The 21851-nt window shown below is 34.2% G+C and overlaps 2 protein-coding genes across 2 annotated transcripts; both read left to right on the top strand.

Annotated features, from left to right (window-relative positions):
* The first annotated feature begins 4047 nt into the window (after positions 1-4047).
* On the top strand, positions 4048-16180 carry LOC108321065 (squamosa promoter-binding-like protein 1). The gene is made up of 11 exons (XM_017552712.2): positions 4048-4338; positions 4426-5083; positions 5323-5507; positions 6455-7110; positions 7373-7447; positions 7538-7645; positions 7745-7862; positions 7961-8102; positions 8346-8481; positions 14419-15054; positions 15368-16180. Exons 2-11 carry the CDS (start codon positions 4473-4475, stop codon positions 15806-15808), a joined length of 3108 nt encoding a protein of 1035 aa, XP_017408201.1. The 5' UTR covers positions 4048-4338; positions 4426-4472; the 3' UTR covers positions 15809-16180.
* Positions 16181-17538: 1358 nt separating this feature from the next.
* On the top strand, positions 17539-20160 carry LOC108330953 (pentatricopeptide repeat-containing protein At3g06430, chloroplastic). The gene is made up of 2 exons (XM_017565555.2): positions 17539-17964; positions 18700-20160. Exons 1-2 carry the CDS (start codon positions 17626-17628, stop codon positions 19840-19842), a joined length of 1482 nt encoding a protein of 493 aa, XP_017421044.1. The 5' UTR covers positions 17539-17625; the 3' UTR covers positions 19843-20160.
* Positions 20161-21851: the final 1691 nt, after the last annotated feature.

Genomic DNA, 21851 nt, shown 5'->3' with positions numbered 1-21851 from the left:
TCCTTTAACCAACACAAACTTCACAAGCTTACACTTAAAGCACAAAGAGTTCAAGTAAAAATACTTTAATTCTCAGACATATTAAGTGGTTTGAAAGTGTCCATAAGGTATTTATTGGCTCAGTTCAAAATAAGGTAAGAAGTTGAAGAGTTTATTCACAACTTCCATTGATAATCGATTATCCAAGGTGATAATCGATTATTGGCGAACCATTTTGAAAGTTTTTTTTCCTTAGATAATCGATTATCCCAAGTGATAATGGATTATCTGCGAGCCATTTCAAGAGTTATTTTTCTAGGATAATCAATTATCCCAAGTGATAATCGATTATTTTAGATAACCTTGCAATTTCTTATTTTAATTGGAATGATTAATTATCTCAAGTGATAATTGATTATTCTAGTGTGTTTCTGAAATAATGTTTTATTCTTGAGCTCTCTTTAACCTGTTTTGCATCTTGACAAAGCTAAGTTTACAATATAATTACAAATATTACAAAAGCTTTAATTGAATAACAGTTTTTCTATACTTCAAACTTAAGGTTAACTTCATCATCAAAACTCTTTTGACTTCAATTCAACCTCGTTGCTAACACACTTGTTTGTTTCTCTATAGAGTCATTGTCAATGAGTTTCACTCTTCCACATACAAGGTTAGTCATTACCTCGTCTTAGGCCATGAGAAAGCTAAGACATCTTCCTACTCTCACAATATAACATACAAAGATATCATACCTTAATTCAAACTCATTCATCATTCACAATACATCAACATGCATACTTTACACTTTATATCATACTCTCTTAAGAATATTACACAATAACTTAACACATGTACAAATATTTTGGGATTTTAAAAAATAAAACTGCAACTTCCACAAAACTTTAAAAATCATATATGGTCTTACATTCAAATTAAATATAATTGAATCGATAATGTAATGCAAAAGAATAAACTCAATTAAGTAATTGTGAAAAAAAGTTATTCACCAAACAAGCAATAGAAGTTAAAGTTGTCAACAACCTAAACTACGAGAATCTTACGCAAACAAAATGCTTTGACTACATACCTCTAACCAAATATTCAAACAATCAAATCAAGGAAAATATACCTAAAATTAGATATCAAAATTTTAACTCGATATGATGATTAATAAAGTTGGAACGTCATTTTTTCCAATATTACTCAAAATAGAAAAACATGGTGACACTAGAAAACAAAGTGACACCAAAATAATAAACTATTTCTTTAAGCTTTAATCGATTAATTTAATACCTTTTAAGTTAATCCTCATTTAAAAGAGTTTTAATACTTAAAAGATTTGGATTCTTAACTCAAGTAATGTTGGATTACTCAATTCCAGGATCATGTAGAAACATTCTTGTTTTCATGCTTTCCTCAATTCAACTACATATAAATTACATATTTATACACTATTTTCAACTAAAATATCAATTCCACGGTCTAAGAGCACCAAGCATGTCACAAAACCATTTATCATAACTTTAATATATCACATATCAGAATATGAGGCTTAACAAATTTAACATATCTTCCAATTAACACAAATCAACATAATCAAATACTCAATATCAACAAAAATGTAGAACAAAGCTCACTGTGTAAAAACTAAAATTAATTTTTCTAAAGACAACTTAAAACTGTTCTAAAATCCCAAACCATCTTCAAACTGAAATTATGTTCTATATACATATAATTTTAGTCATGCAAATCCCTATACATATTATCTTAATCTATTTTAATTTCTACACTTACCATTTTTAATATCTTTCAGTCTAAAATTATAAATAAATATATATATATATATATATATAATAGTTAAAATAGATGTCTTTTAAATATAAGTTTAATTAATTTATAAGAACACAACATGTAATTAAATGTTATTATTATTTTAAAAGTTATAAATAATTGTAATTTATAATTAAATTTATCTGTTAACATTTTCTTTTATATTAGTTCTAAATTAAAGGTTATTTATTAGTTTAGTTTATTGATCAATTTTACAAATATTATATATGTGTACATTAATAAATATCATATCTCCTGCTACACTTTTTTTCTATATTTTTTTTTGTTTTACATCATCTTATTCTTATTGTTTTCACTGTGAGATTTCAATATAATTTGGTTCGTACACAATTAAAATATGGATGTAACATTTTTCTTGTTCTATTTATCAATTGAGAGCGAATGAGTCCTAAACAAGGTGTATTACTATTGTTATAAAATATAAAATATAACATTATAATTAGGCTTTCCAGATACAGAAATTTTGCCGGCTAGATTTTTGTTTCTTAATTAATTTATTGTAAATGCACAAAATTGTTATAATAATATATAGAATAATTTTGGACTGTAAAATAATTATTAATATTTTTCATCTAAGTTAACAGGAAAGGTCTCTTTATACCTTTAATTTAAAAAAAGGTTACGAGAATTATCACTCAAGTATATGAAATTATATGAAATTATTCCCTTGTACCTAGAGTTAAATATATTTTTAATATTTAAATTTTGATTTTTATCTGAAATTTTAATATATTTTATTTTTAAATTTAAAAAATAAATAAATATAATTTCTTTTAATTTAATTATGCTAAATTTTTTAAAGTGTTAAATTTTCAAACTGACATTAAAGTAAAAACGTATTAAACATTATAAACAATTCAACCATTAACATACCAAACATTTATCAAGTCAAAAAATTTAAAATAATTAAATTAAAAATAATATATTTATTATTTTTTAAGTTTTAAAATCAAAATTTTAAAATACATAAATTTTAATTTCGTCTTAAATTTAAAAGACTAATTAAAAACAATTTAAATTTTCTATTTATTTATTTTTTATTTTGTCAATCCTTCCTCGACAAACAAATGAATAAATATTTGATCCAAATGCATATAATTGATGCATACAAAATTTAGTGGATTAGAAATAAAGGGAAAAAACCAATACCATCTTATGCTATCCCTTTTTCTTTAGTAGTCAATTATCATTATTTTTTTAGGAAAAAAACTATTTCAAATCAAATGTAATGATAGTGACAAATTTAGAAGGACGGATTCACCTTGTCTTTGTCTTTCCATACATATCTAATATCTTTGTATGTGAGTATCATAAATTTGATTCAATATATTTCTTTTATTATATATTTATAATATAATTAAAATGAGAATATTATTTATAACAAGTACTCTTTTAATGAATATTCATAAAAAGAATTAATCAAACAGAACTTGTTAAATTATATCAATTCAGTCATGCCAACTTATAACTTTTTACCTTACATCAGCCTAAAATAAAACAAAAAACGAACAAGTTATAAACAAATTAAAGATTTTATTGTGTACAATACAAATAAGTACAAAATACATACACTGGAAGAAATAATTTATCATAAACTTTACAGGTATTATTAAAATAATGGGAGTGAAACATATTCTAGAAATCTTTTAATTTTTCTGAAAGAATATGAATGTATATTTCCATTTAATTATAAACTATACAATGAATTTATTCACTCTAATAATAAATACTTAAAAATTATACGTTTTTAAAATTAATTGATTATATTAGTTGAATAAATACAACTGAATTTGAAATTTAAGACCTGAAATTTGAATATTTAAATAAAAAGGACTTCACAAAAAATAATAAGTCAATATTTAAAAAAAATGATTTAATATAATTGTAGTCTTTTATTTTCTTTTGTCTATATTCTGGTTTCTTAATTTATTTAAAATAAAGATATTTGGTATCTTAGTTTAAGAAAATCCATAAATTTGAGTTAAAATATACAAAAAAAATTAAACTAAAAAAGCAACATATATTATTTTTAACACACAAAGCAAAACATGAAAATTGTATATAACTTAAAATAATATCAGTGAAACAGACTACAGTAGAAAACAAAAAAGCTATTGTGTCATGACAGTTAGCAGTTTTTTCGAAACTGGTGGTCCGTGATCGTCAGTAATTTAACAATCTTTCTCGATTTTCAACGATACAGATAAAGTAGTAAATTGTGTCTGAGACAATGGAGATTCCTTTAGTTGAACTAAACAACGAGGCATGATGACAATGTGGTCACACTCACTCAATATAAGAACTCACATTCATCATCACTCTTCAGTCTAAGAAGTCAGCACAGAAAAAAAGCACATTTTGATGTCACATAATCTGTTCCTAATTTCTCTCTTGTCTTTTTTAAGGCAGCCACTTCCACCTCCTCTTCCCTTTTCTCCTCACTTCCTAAAAAAACATACAATTTTTCTTCTTCATCTTCTTCCTATCATATAAATTCTCAAGCTTGTGAGAAAATGCTCCTTCAAGTTTCAATCTTTCTCTTCTGGGGTGCCAAAGTTTGTTGTTTTACTGTTCGTTGATGTGTTTTTTCAGGTGGGTTTGTAAATTGGACGTTGTTGCAACACGTTATATTTTAATTCATGGAGGCTGAGTTTGGGCGTAAGAATCAGTACTTGTATGGACCTGTGCTGTCAGGAATGAAGAAAGCTGTTGGGAATGGGAAGATGAGTTTGGAATGGGATTTGAATGATTGGAAATGGGATGGTGATCTTTTCACTGCTCAGCCTCTCAATTCAGTGCCATCAGACTGTAGGAGTCGCCAGTTTTTCCCACCACATCCTGAAATTCCTGCGAAAAAGGCCAATCTTGGAAACGATTTCTCTTCTTCTTTAATCAACCAAGGTGAGGGAAAAAAGGAATTGGAGAAAAGGAGGAGGCGTGTTATAGGGGAAGGTGAAGGGGAGGGGATGAATGATGAAGGTGGTTCTCTTAGTTTGAACCTTGGGGGTCAGGGTTACCCTTTCATGGTGGAAGGAGAGGAAAAAAGTGGAAAGAAGACAAAGGTAATTGGGACTACTACTGCTGCTGCTACCATCTCTAACCGTCCTGTTTGTCAGGTGCAGGATTGTACGGCTGATCTTGGTAATGCCAAGGATTACCACCGTCGGCACAAGGTTTGTGATGTTCATTCTAAGGCCACTGTGGCACTAGTGGGAGATGTTATGCAACGTTTCTGTCAACAGTGTAGCAGGTCAGTTAGGTTGCTTACAATCAGATATTTTCTTGGTGTTTAAACAATTCATATTTGTGCTGTGATCTTGAAATTAACAATTTGTGAGCCTTCAGAAAGGGGAAGATTCTCTATTTCTTGTCGTTTAAATCCTAAGTGAAAGTTGTTACAAAAAACTTCACTTTTAGAATAAACAAGAATTTCATGGCACTTACCAACCTTTGTACTCAAGTTGGATGTAACTCGTAAAATTGTGGCAGGTTTCATGTCCTTCAAGAGTTTGATGAAGGGAAGAGAAGTTGTCGTAGGCGTCTGGCAGGCCATAACAGGAGGAGGAGGAAAACTCATCCCGATGTTACTGTTGTTAACGAAGGATCTCATAACGATGGAAGGGGCAGTAGCTATCTATTGATGAGTCTGTTACGGATACTGACCAATTTGCATAGTGAGTATTCGTAACAATATAAGTTTATCTATTTGGCATTCTTTACAATTTATTTATTATGCTGTTACAATATGAAACTGTAATGATGATGAATGTGAGCTACTTGTTGGTGCTGTTTGAAAGTCTTATAGTGGTAAAATCTTATGAAGGTAGGTCTCATCCGTATTGATGCTAATTTAGAGAATTTGAACCCATGAGATTGTGGAGTTAGATGGGTGTCTTTATTGCGCAGTCTAGTTTTTCAATTGATTTTCTTGTATTTTTATGGTCATTATGGCAAACCATGTCAAAGGTGCAGTTGTATTTAATGTTTCTTTTCCATAATAGCTTGATGACATGAGGAGTCTATTTTTCTCCTAAGCTAAGTTTCCTCTAAAAGTTCAAATGTTCAACTCCAGTTAAAACCCAGAACTTAGGTGGTTAGCTTTAACAGCATTGCTTGACCTTTCTGCTATACTCTAGACTCTCGTCTACCTAAGTAGGAGAAGAGGGTTTGCATAGGGAGTTATGCACTTGACCTTTGACATATTGTCCGGAATCAACTTAAATAACGTATGATAGAGAATCATAAGGCTTCTTGTTTCAGAATAACGTATGATAGAGAATCATAAGCCTCACAGATTGAAATTGATTCTCCAAATTGTGATTGGCCCAAAGGATTTGATAAAAATGTATGATAGTAGTGATTAAATTGTATCATCATATACTCTTCTTGTTACATGTGCCTTCTGATAACCTTTTGGCACATTCCTGTGGCAAAGCTAGAAAGCCTGAAGGTTTTGTCTGCTGGATCATTGCTTGAAAGAGAAAATAGTTACTTATGACTTGAGCTAGTAGCTATAGTGTTGGCTCCATAGTTGTAATCCTTTTGCATTTCACCTTCATCCTGGATGTCATCATTGGAATACTTATTTGACTCCACAGATTATGCCTTCTATATATTGCAGCAAATGGCTCAGATCAGACAAGGAACCAGGATATACTCTCTCATCTTCTGAGGAACTTGGAAAGTCTGGCTGCTCCAAATAATGATAGAACTTTAGCCTCCTTATTGGAGAACTCTAAAGGTTTGTTAAATGCTGGGACACCTGGAGGTGCTCATGATGAACCCAACCTTAATTCAAACACTCCTGAAGCTTCCAGACCGTCTGGTTCTTCCATTCAGATTGATAATGGCTTCATCAGTCAGGACCCTCCAATATCCATGGCACAGTGTGAAACAAGGCCTACTAATGGTGGAGTAGAAAATTTGAGACCACCTTCAGGTGATGGTGGAATAGAAAATTTGAGACCACCTTCAGGAGCACCATTCTCAAGTATAAGTCAATCAAAGGGAAATCTTCCATGCCAATTAACTGCTACTGAGACTCCACTTAGAAGGAACAACTTAAATAACGTTGACCTGAATAACGTATACAGTGATGTGCAGAATACTAATGAGAATCATAAGAAGCCTTATCCTCATGTAGCATCAGAGATGGGATCTAGTGATCTTCCCTCATGGTTGCAATGTGCTTCTCTCAAATCAAGTCCTCCACAGACTAGCAGAAACTCAGATTCAACCTCTAACCAATCACCATCTGGTTCCAGTGGAGAAGCTCAGGTATATTCTTGGTCTAATTTAAATTCATTTCCTTATTTCTGAATAATTTAGTGATTCTGCTCTTTACCTTTGTACCAAAATATTTACGATCGTTTAAAAGATTGTTTATATATGTTTACTGATAAAGATACTACTTGGCCAGGACCATTATTTGAGGTCTGTTTCTCTGGTGCATCTGACTTTTTATTGGTGTGTGGGTCTATTTTTGATGGCTGTCTCAGAAGATTTATTTATTGAAATGTTGTTTGTTAACTGTTTGCAGAGTCGCACAGATCGAATTGTTTTTAAACTTTTTGGAAAGGATCCAAGTAATTTTCCCCTTCTTCTTCGTTCACAGGTACTTTCTTGTGACATGAAATTGCTGCAGACAATTTACAGCAATGTTTCTTTTTTCTGTGTTTGATTTACATTCTCTTTTGTGTTTCAGATTCTCAACTGGTTATCCCACAGTCCCACCGAGATAGAGAGCTATATAAGGCCAGGTTGTATCATATTAACGATATATCTTTGTCTTGAAAAATCTGCATGGGAAGAGGTATTGTTTAATATAATGCTACAATACTGGTTGCCAGATGAATACATTTGAAAAGGAGAAAATAATTTAAATGTGTTTATTACTATTTTGATATTGCAGCTCTGCTGTAATCTAGGATCCAGCTTGAGAAAGCTTCTTAGCTCGTCAAATGATACATTTTGGAGAACAGGGTGGGTATTTGCAAGGGTGCAGCACTCTGTGGCTTTTCTGTATAACGGTTTGTTCTCCCTTATACTGTGTTGTGTGAGCATTCCTCTCATGTGATTGCAGTTTTAGTATCCTGAAGAAATATGTTGTTAATTATCTCTCCTGCAGGTCAGGTAGTCTTAGATGTGCCCTTGTGTCTCAAAAGCTCACATCATTGTACGATTTCATGCATTAAACCACTTGCTGTTCCTGCAAGTGCTAGGGCTCACTTTATTGTGAAAGGTTGCAACCTTTCCCAGTCTAGTACAAGGTAAATCCCTTTACATCAATTCAAAACTGTTAACTTAATGAAAGGTTCTAGCAAGAGGTGAGTATCTGTGCACAGGAAGAAGCTTATGTTGAACTACACAGTACTTAATTTTGTTCCATGCATATCATGCTGCAGGATGTACAATATCATAAGAAGGGATGTGAAAAAAAAGAAGAGACCATAATGTATTTTTGTTTCCCTGGATTTTAGCACCTTTGTTGATCTGTTGCTAATGATTTCCAGGTTGCTCTGTGCACTTGAAGGGAAGTATGTGGTACATGCTAGTTGTCATGATTTGATTGGTGAAGCTGATGAATCCATTCAGCATCTCAACTTCTCTTGTCATATACCAAACGTAACTGGGAGGGGTTTTATTGAGGTGCTATCACTTTATCACACTCCAAAAATTTTCAATGGGGTTTTCTTTGAAATACGCCTTAGTTTCATTTTGAAAGCTTTAGAGTGTATCCTGTAAACTTACTGAAATTAACAGAAACATCTGGCGCATACTTCAGACATGTCATTTGTGTCATGAATAACTCCTTCATTAATGATTCAATATTGCTGTTGTTGATGTCTGCCATTTGTTGGAATAAAACAAAGATTGGGACCCATCCACCATACTTTAGGGGTCAATGTTTTTCTCCTCCACCGAAAGTGGGAGAAAATGAGTCCCATTCGTCCTTGTTTCACGGAAATGAAGTGCTCCACTACACCTCCACCAAAAGCACCACTCATTTGCTTAAAGTTCCGTGAATTGCTCCAAATTCACCAACTATGTTTCCTTCCTTTTCTCCCTTCATTCATTATAAATGAATGTAAAATGGGCAGTAGCAAAAACACATAGAGAAGAAAAGCCACTCAATTCAGAGTGAAGAAATCTGGCAGTGAGAGAAGGAGAAAACCACCGTGAGAGAAAGAAGTGAAGCCACGGTAGTGTGAGTGAAAAACAGAGAGAGTCTGTTTTGTGAGTGTGTAAAACTGAGAGTTTTGTGTACCATTCGAGAGGGTGAGATATTTACAGAGAGATCCTCAGAGAGTGAGAGAAAACACTGTAATCCTACTTTCATAGTGGAGATATTTTTCTGGACTAGGTCCCGTGGTTTTTTCCGAGAGGATTTTCCACGTTAAAATTTCAGGTGTTATTTTTCTCTACGCTTTCATTTTACGCTTCCGCATAGTGCCCATTTTGGGGTTCACAGAGGAGGGAACAAGTACCGCTGTTTCCCAACAGTGGTATCAGAGCTACCGGTTCGAAAAAGTCAGAATCCTGTGAAATTCAAGATGGAAGGAGACATGTTCAAGTTAACTGCGGATAATTACTCCTACTGGAAGCCGATGATGGAAGATCATCTATACTGCAAGGATTTGTATGAGCCGATCACAAATCTGGAAATTCCGGAAGGGAAGACCGAAAAAGACTGGGAGATTCTGAATCGTAAAACAGTGGCTATGATTCGGAAATACATCGACAGAAGTCTCTTTGAGCATGTATCGACTTATACCAATGCGTATGAGTTATGGACAAAGCTTGAATCAATGATTCAAAAGAAGACTCCCAGGAACAAAGCTCACCTAGTCAGACGACTCGTAAAGTTGGAGTACACTGACGACCAGAATATGATCGAGAACCTCAACACCTTCAAAGGTATTGTGAATCAATTAATGAAGGCGGATATGAAGATTGATGACGAGCTAAAAGCTCTTCTACTCCTTAGTTCTCTACCGGAGAGTTGGGACACGTTGGTGGTCACTCTCAGTAACTCAGCACCAGATGGAAAGCTCAGTCTGGATAACATCACAGATAGTTTACTGAATGAAGAATCCAGAAGGAAAGAAAGGGGATCGAGTAGTCACTCAGAAGCCAATGTTGTTGAGAATAGAGGAAGGAGTGAAAACAGAAGTAAAGTAAAACGTGAAAAGTCACGAGGAAGATTCAAGTCTCGTTCCAAAGGTTTGACATGCTTTTATTGTGGAAAAGATGGACACAAGAAGCAAGAATGTAGATTCCTGAAAAGAGATCAGAAGAATGGAACTATACACCCTGATGTGGTAGATCCCAAAAAGAAGTTGGAGGAAAAGACCACAACAGCGGTGGTATCAAATGATGAGAATGTGTTCCTTATCATTGAGGTAAACTATCTAAATATTGCTTTCGATGATTGCACTTGGATAGTAGATACCGGAGCATCTTTCCATGTTACTCCTCATGAGGGATTCTTCTCATCGTATCAAAAAGGAGATTTTGGAACAGTGAAGATGGGAAATCATGTCACAAGCAAAATTGTGGGCATAGGAGAAGTTACTTTGACGATAGAAAATGGAAACAAACTTGTGCTGAAGAAGGTAAGACATGTACCAGAGATGCGTCTAAACCTTATCTCAGTCGGTAAGCTAGATGATGCTGGAATGAACAACCAGTTTGGAGATGGAAAATGGAAACTTAGCCGAGGAAGCATGATTGTTGCTCGTGGCAAAAAGGAAGGCTCTTTGTATGTCATGCAAGGAAAGATATGCAAAGAAGAGACAAATGTTGCTCAAGAAGAAAGTAAGGAGTTATGGCACAAAAGACTGGGCCACATGAGCGAGAAGGGATTAGAGATCCTTGCGAAAGATCATCTCCAGAGTATAAAAGGACAACCACTTGAATTATGTGAAGACTGCCTAGCAGGTAAGCATCGTAGAGTGTCCTTCCGTAGATCTGAAAATGGAAGAAGGAAAGAGCATATTTTGGATCTTGTACACTCAGATGTTTGCTCAACATCTGAAAAGTCCCTTGGTGGTGCTCAATATTTTGTTACCTTCATTGATGACCACTCCAGAAAATTGTGGGTCTATCCATTGAAGAGAAAAGATGAAGTTCTACGAATCTTCAAGGAGTTTCACGCCTCAGTTGAACGTGAAACTGGTAGAAAGTTGAAATGTTTGAGAAGTGATAATGGTGGAGAGTACAGAGGTCCGTTTGAGCACTATTGCAAGACTCATGGGATCAAACATGAGAAAGTACCTCCCAAGACACCTCAGATGAATGGAGTAGCTGAAAGATTCAACAGAACGATTGCCGAGAAGGTCAGAAGCATGTTGTCTCACGCAAAACTTCCCAAGTCATTCTGGGGGGAAGCAGTGGTGACAACAGCTGATTTGATCAACTTATCACCGTCAAGACCATTAAACGGTAAGATACCAGAAGAAGTATGGTCCGGTAAAAAGGCCTCATATCGCAACTTGAAAGTCTTCGGATGTAAGGCATCAGTTCACATTCCGAAAGATGAAAGAGCAAAGCTCGATGCTAAGGCGAAAGAGTGCATATACCTTGGTTCTCCAAGAGATGAATTTGGTTTCAGATTATGGGATCCTGCAAACAGAAAGATTGTTCGAAGCAGAGATGTGGTGTTCTTTGAAGATCAGACAATCCAAGACATCAAGAAAGTGGAGAAACCAACACTTAAGCTGATAAGTGATCAAAGCCCTATTGTAATGAACAACTCAGGGGGAGAGACTCATCAAGCCGAACCAGAGTTACAACTTGATGAAATGGCTGAAGAAACAGATCAACCTAATTTGACGGAAGAAGATCAACCAATTGAGGATGCTCCGCAAGAACCCCAATTGAGGCGATCAACAAGGCAGAAGCAACCGTCAAGAAGGTATTTTTCAGATGAATATGTTAATTTTACTGATGAAGGTGAACCTCAAAGCTTTGTAGAAGCAATGGAGACGAAAGACAAAGACAAATGGTTGCAAGCCATGGAAGAGGAGATGCAATCCTTAAAGGAAAATCAGACTTATGATTTGGTAGAATTACCAAAAGAAAGGAGAGCATTGCAAAACAAATGGGTGTTCAAGCTCAAGAATGAAGAGAACAACCCAAGCCCAAGGTACAAAGCACGAATTGTCGTGAAGGGGTGCAACCAGAAGAAAGGAATAGACTTTGATGAAATATTCTCACCAGTGGTGAAGATGACATCCATTAGAGCAATTCTCGGTCTAGCAGCAACACTAGACCTGGAGATTGAACAACTGGACGTCAAAACAGCATTCTTACATGGAGACCTAGAAGAAGAAATTTACATGAAGCAACCAGAGGGTTTTGAAGAACCAGGCAAAGAACACTTGGTGTGTCGTCTGAAGAAAAGTCTCTATGGTCTGAAGCAAGCTCCAAGACAATGGTACAAGAAATTTGATTCCTTCATGATCCAACATAATTTCAAGAAGACCTCCGCAGACCACTGCGTGTTTGTGAAGCATTATGAAAATGGTGAGTCCATCATACTTCTCTTGTATGTTGATGATATGTTGATTGTAGGGAAGGACAAAATTAAAATAGCTGCTCTCAAGAAGGCATTGAGCAAGTCTTTTGCCATGAAAGACCTGGGTGCAGTAAAGAAGATACTTGGAATGAAAATCTCCAGAGATCGTTCTAGAAGAATGCTATGGGTATCTCAAGAAGATTACATTGAGAAGATTCTCAAAAGGTTCAACATGCACAATGCCAAATCTGCTCGTGTTCCAATTGCTGGACATTTCAAACTTAGCAAGTCGCAATGTCCAAAGAATGAAGAAGAAAAAGAAGAAATGAGCAAGGTACCCTACTCTTCTGCCGTAGGTAGCCTTATGTATGCAATGGTTTGTACAAGGCCAGATATTGGCTATGCTGTAGGAATTGTGAGCAGATTCCTGTCAAATCCAGGAAAAGAGCATTGGGAAGCTGTTAAATGGATACTAAGGTATCTAAGAGGATCTGCCAAAAGAAGCTTGTGTTTTGGCAATGGAAATCTAAAGCTAATCGGATATTCAGACTCAGATATGGCTGGAGATGTCGATTCAAGGAAGTCAACATCAGGTTATCTGATTACTTTTGCAGGGGGAGCTGTTTCTTGGCAGTCAAAACTACAGAAATGTGTGACATTGTCTACTGCTGAAGCAGAGTATGTAGCGGTGACTGAAGCCTCTAAAGAGATGCTATGGATGAAGAATTTCCTAAGTGAATTAGGACATAATCAAGACGATTATGTGGTGAACTGTGATAATCAAAGTACCATCCATCTAACCAAGAACCCCATGTTCCATTCACGCTCGAAGCATATCGACGTGCGGTATCATTGGATACGAGAAGCGCTGGATGAGAAGAAATTGAAGATAGAGAAAATCCATACAGACTTGAATTGGTCTGACATGATGACTAAGTCAGTACCAACCAAGAAGGTTGAAGATTGTTGTCAAGGTGCTGGTGTCGTGGTACCTTCCAACTAAGTCAAGATACGAAGACGGGATGGAAGCCCCATTTGTTTGTTTTATGGGGGAGTTTTGTTGGAATAAAACAAAGATTGGGACCCATCCACCATACTTTAGGGGTCAATGTTTTTCTCCTCCACCGAAAGTGGGAGAAAATGAGTCCCATTCGTCCTTGTTTCACGGAAATGAAGTGCTCCACTACACCTCCACCAAAAGCACCACTCATTTGCTTAAAGTTCCGTGAATTGCTCCAAATTCACCAACTATGTTTCCTTCCTTTTCTCCCTTCATTCATTATAAATGAATGTAAAATGGGCAGTAGCAAAAACACATAGAGAAGAAAAGCCACTCAATTCAGAGTGAAGAAATCTGGCAGTGAGAGAAGGAGAAAACCACCGTGAGAGAAAGAAGTGAAGCCACGGTAGTGTGAGTGAAAAACAGAGAGAGTCTGTTTTGTGAGTGTGTAAAACTGAGAGTTTTGTGTACCATTCGAGAGGGTGAGATATTTACAGAGAGATCCTCAGAGAGTGAGAGAAAACACTGTAATCCTACTTTCATAGTGGAGATATTTTTCTGGACTAGGTCCCGTGGTTTTTTCCGAGAGGATTTTCCACGTTAAAATTTCAGGTGTTATTTTTCTCTACGCTTTCATTTTACGCTTCCGCATAGTGCCCATTTTGGGGTTCACAGAGGAGGGAACAAGTACCGCTGTTTCCCAACACCATTTGGTTCTTATAATAGCTCTTGGAAACTTGGTAGCTTTCGGTTAACCTTAGTCCATGTAGTGTAGGTTTCCTTATAAACTCTTTAAAACAATCTTTTATGAACAAGGTTGAAAATTCCACATTGATTATATGACCAAATTATAATATATAATTAAATGCAAATCTTATTTTAAAAGTTGTTTTAAGTTTAAAGTGTCTATTTTATAAGAATGAAAATTATGTAAAACACTTCTCATGCCTGTTTTCCAACAAAGAAAGCACAAAAGTAGCTTTTGAAAATTAAATCTATAGATGTGAGATAGCTTTTTCTATTTTTCTAGTTTCTGAAAATACATTTTGATGATAAATGGTGTCAGGTGGAAGACCATTGTCTTAGAAGCTGTTCCTTTCCATTTATAGTTGCAGAGAAAGAAGTCTGTTCAGAGATCTGCAAGCTGGAGAATGTGATTGAGGCTGCTGAAACCACTAATGATTTCCAGATTAAAAACCAAAAAATGGAAGAAAAGACTCAAGCTCTTCATTTCTTGCAAGAAATGGGTTGGCTTCTTCATAGAAGTCGTGTGAAAGTTAGGCTAGGTCCCACGGCTCCTATCCATGATCTCTTCCAATTTAATCGGTTCACGTGGCTTGTTGACTTCTCTATGGACCATGGTTGGTGTGCTGTGATGAAAAAACTATTGGATATTATATTTGATGGGGGTGTTGATGCAGGAGAACAGGCCTCCATTGAGCTTGCATTGTTAGACATGAGTCTTCTACACAAAGCCGTGAAGAGAAACAATAGACCTATGGTAGAACTACTATTAAGATTTGTGCCAGTTAAAACATCAGATGGTGCTGACAGTGAGGTGAAGCAAGTTGATAAGGCATCCGAAAGATTCTTATTTAGACCTGATACTGTTGGGCCAGCTGGATTGACTCCTCTTCATGTTGCAGCAACTATGAGAGGCTCAGAGAACGTGTTGGATGCATTAACTGATGATCCAGGAATGGTAATTCCTTTATTGTCTCTATTATGTAACTTTATGTTTTCTCATGCTTTTGCATTGTACTAGTTCAAACTATGGGGGAAAAGGGGAAATGACTACAAGGAAAAACTAGTTTTTTCTCCTCCTTTTCACCTGAATTTTGGAATGTGTGGATAGAATGGGAAGAGAAATGGGTGACCTTTGCTTTCAATATAATGGTTTCTAGTAGGTGCACTCATTGAATAAGCGTGAGAATACATATGTCCATGGAAACTTGCATGGTTTTCTGTATATTTTAAGTACACAATGCTTTCAACCTTATGTCTGTTGTGTTCAGGTAGGAATTGAAGTATGGAAAAGTGCCCGAGATAGTGCAGGTTTGACCCCTAACGACTATGCATGTCTTAGGGGCTATTACTCTTACGTTCAACTTGTCCAGAGGAAGACAAACAAAAAAGGTGAAAGACTACATGTGGTTGATATCCCTGGCACTGTCGCAGACAGTGGTATAAGAAAGCAGAAGCAATCAGGTAAAGTTTGTAGTTTACAGACAGAGAAGATTGAAAGCACAGAAATGGGAAGTAACTGCAGGGTGTGCCAGCAGAAGTTGGTTTATGGTGGCATGAGAACTGGTGTGGTTTATAGGCCAGTCTTGCTGTCCATGGTGGCCATAGCAGCTGTGTGTGTCTGTGTGGCTTTGCTCTTCAAAAGCTCACCTAGAGTTTACTATGTGTTCCAGCCTTTCAACTGGGAATCATTGGAGTATGGAACAATATAATGCTGTATATCAGCTGTTTTCCTGCTGTAGCTGCACCTTTTTTTAGTTTACAAGTGAAAGTCTTAGATTTTGAGTATATAGAGTATACTCAATATATATATATATATATATATATATATATATATATATATATATATATATATATATAAAGGTTGAAGCTTCACATGTTCTGAACAGAATCTTGATCATGCAACCTGTTAAATATGTGGCCAACGCTATGTTAACATTGTGTGGAATGAAAGGGATAAACAGACATACTTGTATGAACATACTTAAACAAACAAACAAAGGGATGATCACAGAAGAACGGTGTATGAATCTCAATAAATGTCTCAGGTGCACATGAACATACTTAATATTTATTTTATATAACTTAAATCTATATTTACCTGTATATTTTTTTTTCCTCTTAATTTACAAAATTATTATCTCGTTTTAATATGATTTTTATTTTATATGTTCACAAAACAAAATGGTGAAAATAACTATTTTTTCTATTTTCTGTATAGTTTTTTTTTTCTGTTAATTTTAAACAGATACTTTGCTGGTTGGCTTTGTTATTTTGAGCCCATTCCTTCTAGAAATTGACTTTTACACGAATCTTTGAAAACATGAAACAAATTGAAAATAGAGTAACAATTATAGAAGGTAAAAGTTTTGATTGAAAGTATAAACACAAGACATTAAAACAAAAGTAAATCTAGCTAAAATTTCACTAAACAGAATTGATCGTTTTTCTTCTTTCTACTTTTCCTTCAATTGAATGTTACATTTCTGTTTTTTTTATTTCCATCCACCCAAATAAAATGGCTAATTGGTTGATGAAAAAAAAATGAAAGAAAACAACTACCGAGTGATATTATGTTAATGCTATTTGTTTAAATATAGAAAGAAAATATATATGCCAAAAGTAAAACAAAAACAATATTAGTGTAAAATGACTTAAATATGTAAGAAAAATACTATGACGTATTTTTTATTACTTAAAACTTATTAATTAAAAGAATTTTTTAGTATCATATTATATCTTTTTTTTTTGTTATACTAGCATTTTTCTTAATTTATATATCATTATAAAAGATAAAATAATATAAAAAATAATGTCAATACAAACAAAAATTTAATCAGATATTTTATATTCATGTTCTTGAATTCAAATGAAATTTATTATGAATAATTAATATTTTTAAATATTTATTATCTAAAATAATAAGTAACGAGTATTTTAATATTTATTTATAAATTAAAGACAGATTCATACATGTATTCGTTTTGTAAGTTAATATTAAAATTTAATTTATATTTTATTAAATTAAATTTAATTAGAATTAAAATTTAATAAATATGTTTGTTTTAGTCAAATAGGAGTAGGCACTATGATGTCATTAGCCCTTATCATCTTTAATTCTCTCATTCAACTTTTAATATTTTAATTATTTTCCGAATTTTTCATTTTTATACTTATTACTACTTTTTAATTTTATATTCCATTAAATATTTAGCATAGCAAAATGCCTGTCTTGGAAAAAAAAAAGTTAAAAACAGATAAATAAAATAATAGCATCTTTTATTACAATTTCTTTAGTAGTAGAAGACATAAGTTTAATAATCTCAAATTTAGGCTTTTACATGTTTAATTTAATACATTTAAAAAAATGTGTTATGTAGTAATAATTGAATGATAAAATAAAAGAAAGTGAAGTAAAATTCAAGAAAATGTCTTATAATATCTTCTTTCTGGAGAAGAAATAAAAAATGGTGCAGTGGATTGATTTAAGGGATGTGAGTCTTCCACACTCGCTTCTTGTTCTTCAGTTATGGCTTCCCTTTCTCTCTCCTTTTCTTCTTCCATTGTTCCCTCTTCAATTCCTCACCACAAATCCACCAAAATCCACACTCAAGACTCCACTTTTAGGGTTACCTGCTTCGCCATTTCCTCTCCCCCCTCCAAACCCGTTGTCAAAAAGCGACACTGGAAAAAAGGTGAGTTTCCTGGTACTTCCGAAACGTCGTTTGACGATAGTACGAGGAGGACCCCCATCAAGAACATCAAGAGGAAGTTGGAGAAAAAGAACAGTGCGAAGGCATGGGTCAACACTGTCACCGAGTCCTTATCTGAACAAATCGACAAGAAGCAGTGGCTTCAAGCCCTTCAGGTTTTCACAATCAAATTCAACACTTTTACATGTGTATGAGAGGAAATTGAGGGTTTTTTTTGTAGACTATTTATTTAGTTGCGTCAAATTTAATGTGTGATTGGAGAATAAATAATAGCTGCATTGTTTTTATACTCCTTAAATCACAAACTGACGTTGATAATAATCTCGTTGACTTAAAGGTTAAAATATAATATTGTCTTCCATCTAAACTTTTTGTTCTAGTTCAGTTCCTTCTTTTAAAGTTTTAAAAGTCTTTGCTTTGAGCTCTTAGAGTGTAGTTGATCTAATAATAAAATGAAACGTTTTTAAGTTAGGGAACTAAACTAGAACCAAGAACCCAAAAGTGGAAGGTCCTTTTTAGAGCAACTTTCTCCATTGACACTTCTAAGAGAGAAAAAACAAAGAGAAAGAAAAGTTAAACCAGTTTCTTTCCTTAAGTTAAAATTGGCTTATTCATAACTTAAGTATTAGATTTTGGAGGAACTAGTATAAAGTAACTTATAAATTAATTTATGCATATGCTAATTTTAATTCGCATAGAAAATAATTTCTTTTTTTTTCTTAAAAGTGTTAGTGGAATATTTTTTTTATCATAACAGACTCAAACTATATTTTAGCATATAATAATTACCTTAAAAATCGTACTAAGAAAATCTGATTGATTGATAGCCTAAGAACTTTTAGTGCATGTATCTGATGAACAATTGCTAAGAATTTTACTTAAATATTCAGGTATTTGATATGCTTAGAGAACAAACTTTCTACAAGCCTAAAGAAGGGGCGTATATGAAACTCATTGTGCTGCTTGGAAAATCTGGTCAACCCCACCGTGCCCACCGACTTTTCACCACAATGATTGAAGAAGGTTTAGAACCTACTCCTCATCTGTACACAGCATTGCTTGCTGCGTATTGCAGGAGCAACCTCATTGATGAAGCTTTTTCAGTTCTTAATGAGATGAAGAGGCTTCCTCTTTGCCAGCCTGATGTTTTCACTTACAGTACCTTGATCAAAGTTTGTGTGGATGCTTTCAAATTTGATTTGGTTGAGTTATTGTATGAAGAAATGGCTGAAAGGTCCATCACACCAAACACGGTGACTCAGAACATCGTTTTGGGTGGTTATGGTAAGGCGGGGAAGTTTGATCAGATGGAGAAAGTGCTTTCGAGCATGCTGGAGAGCACTACCTGCAAGCCTGATGTTTGGACAATGAACACCATCATTAGTGTCTTTGGTAACAAGGGTCAGATTGATATGATGGAGAAATGGTATGAAAAATTCCGTAATTTTGGGATAGAACCTGAAACGCGCACTTTTAACATTTTGATTGGCGCCTATGGGAAGAAAAGAATGTATGACAAAATGTCATCTGTTATGGAGTATATGCGCAAGTTGCAATTTCCATGGACAACCTCGACCTATAACAATGTGATTGAGGCATTTGCCGATGCTGGTGACGTGAGGCACATGGAGTGTACATTTGATCAGATGCGTGCTGAGGGTATGAAAGCAGATACCAAAACTTTCTGCTGCCTTATCAATGGTTATGCAAATGCAGGTCACTTTCATAAAGTAATTAGCAGTGTTCAATTGGCTGGAAAGTTTGAGATACCTGAGAATGTTGCCTTTTATAACGCAGTCTTATCTGCATGTGCAAAGGCAGATGATTTGATGGAAATGGAAAGAGTTTTTAAGCGTATGAAAGATAACCAATGTCAACCGGACGAAACAACATACATGATCATGATTGAAGCATATAGAAAAGACGGTATGAATGACAAAATATACTATTTGGAGCAGGAAAAGCAGACATTGATAACTGACAAAAAAATAGTGAGCCATTCTGAGGATGAGATCTATTGTTCAGATAGCTAATGAATCTGTATTCCATACTTATTTTATGGGAGCAGCTGCTTATTTTTGTCTTGAAATGGAAGAAGTTACCAATTGCTGATTTACGCAATCAAGGTTCAGTTGTCATGGTGAATTACAGAACTTCTGCCTAACTTCTGGTTGCTTGTTGTAAAGTTAAATTTAAGCTTTAAAATCTATTTTATTTTCAGAAAAGAGCTTCAACGTCTGTTTCTTTTTGGTGTACAGGGTTAGTGGATTGATGGTAGAGTTATTAGTTTTTTTGGTCAAATTGAACTTATTCTATATTCAAGTGCTGCTTTTATTACTCATGCTGCAAGAGTTTCAAAATATCCATGAGTCCCTGCTTTTGTAAAGTATAATACTTCTAGATTGCAATATTATATAACCTGAAAGCAAAACTTACATCAGTTCCATGGATGATGACCTTTGATCTGTCTAAAATTGTATGTGCATTGAATTCTAGGCTAGGGTGTTCGTTGAATGTTGAAGACCAAAAGTGGAAGTAATGCGGAAACTCTGAATTTCCATCTTCAGACTAAACCAAATGGATTTAATATTGTCTGAATGATAGCTGATGTGTTGAAGATTATATAAACTTTATCAAAGTGCAATTTACTTGTGGTTGTGGCAGCAAAAGAAACAGTGTTTATCTCTTAACTGACAAATAATATTATTTTCAATGATTTCTAAATACCGATTCCGTACTGGTGTCTGATTACAGGTTTCTTTTATCGGTAAATCTTGTGTCACAATACCTGAACCTTCCATAAATGAAGTAAATCGTGGGTTGTCATCTCTAGTTTGGAGACTCAATATGTAGCTAGTCTATAACAATGACGTAAGGAAATAATAATATTCAGGATCACACCTTTTAAATACATAATATGGTCTACTACGTGTAGTATCTATGCTTTTTTGTTGCTGTTTGTAATATCTGATAGTTTAGGTTGCTGTTTTGAAACTAAATGTAATTATGTTTTCACTAAAATTGTAGTTCTAGAGAATGTGTTTTAATAATGTGTTCACAAGTTCAACTTTTCAGTTGATTTGAACTAAATAATGTAAATCATGTTTTCACTGGAATTGTTTTAGTTGTTTTGACAATAAATAATGTAATCATGTTTTCACTAAAGTGGTAAATCTAGAGAACGTTTTTTCAGGTGTTCATAAGTTATTACCGTGTCAAGAATTCTGTCCTCTAAGTTCCATCACAGTTAAGAATGACAAAAAGAAAACCATACTCAAATAAAATTTCCTATACTTTAATGCCATTTCTTCCGATATTATATCATTTTCTTCCTGCACCCTACCACTTCCGAAATTTATTTTCCAGAACACTAAATAATTTTAGAATTTTTGTTTATGGAACTTTTTTCCAGAAGCGAATCAATCCCTCTTTTTACGGAAAGCATTTTGATGGGGTGGGAGTTTAACTATTTATTAGTCATTACATAACCCTAATTTCGTTTTGCCATCAGCATCCAACAAATTACAGAAGCATCTTCTATAATAGGTGGTTGTTATAGTGAAAAAGGCAGGTTCTGCAAAAAAAAAACAGGAATTAATGTTAGATCCAAAATCATATTTTGTAATAATACTTTTACTTTTGTTTTATATTTTCTGCTAATAACTTAAATTCACTCTAACATCATTTTTCTTTTGGCTTGTAAGAAAACTTGTGCTGGTTCATCACTACACCAAATGAAAACCTTTCCAATATAATTGTTTGCTTAAGGAATGTGTTTCCAAAGTGTTGTTATTTCCAGCTTGTCACCATGAGTCACGAGGTCAATGACTTACATAACATTTATATATTCATTCTGGAATCAAGGGTTTAACGCCACTATATAATATAAATATTCCATCTAGGGCTTCCCTAACAGGACACTGAAATTTTATTATTAAACATCATGATATTCCAAAAAGTGCCCCTATTCACATTGGAGGAATGGAAGAGAACAAACCAGAATTTAGCATGCACATCTTTCAGGCCGGAAGCTTGTTGTTCC

Source organism: Vigna angularis, chromosome 1 (genome assembly GCF_016808095.1).
Source record: "Vigna angularis cultivar LongXiaoDou No.4 chromosome 1, ASM1680809v1, whole genome shotgun sequence".
Taxonomy (NCBI): domain Eukaryota; kingdom Viridiplantae; phylum Streptophyta; class Magnoliopsida; order Fabales; family Fabaceae; genus Vigna; species Vigna angularis.
The sequence above is the reverse complement of the archived record's forward strand: the minus strand, read 5'-3'. Positions and strand labels throughout refer to the sequence as shown.

What these genes read in the sequence shown, in the direction of transcription:
- LOC108330953 (XM_017565555.2), top strand. Translation starts at nt 17,626, where the DNA reads ATGGCTTCCCTTTCTCTCTCCTTTTCTTCTTCCATTGTTCCCTCTTCA. An exon ending in AGTGGCTTCAAGCCCTTCAG is followed by an intron (nt 17,965 to 18,699) that starts GTTTTCACAATC and finishes TTAAATATTCAG; the next exon opens with GTATTTGATATGCTTAGAGA.
- LOC108321065 (XM_017552712.2), top strand. Translation starts at nt 4,473, where the DNA reads ATGGAGGCTGAGTTTGGGCGTAAGAATCAGTACTTGTATGGACCTGTG. An exon ending in AAAAATCTGCATGGGAAGAG is followed by an intron (nt 7,646 to 7,744) that starts GTATTGTTTAAT and finishes TTGATATTGCAG; the next exon opens with CTCTGCTGTAATCTAGGATC. An exon ending in TAACTGATGATCCAGGAATG is followed by an intron (nt 15,055 to 15,367) that starts GTAATTCCTTTA and finishes TGTTGTGTTCAG; the next exon opens with GTAGGAATTGAAGTATGGAA.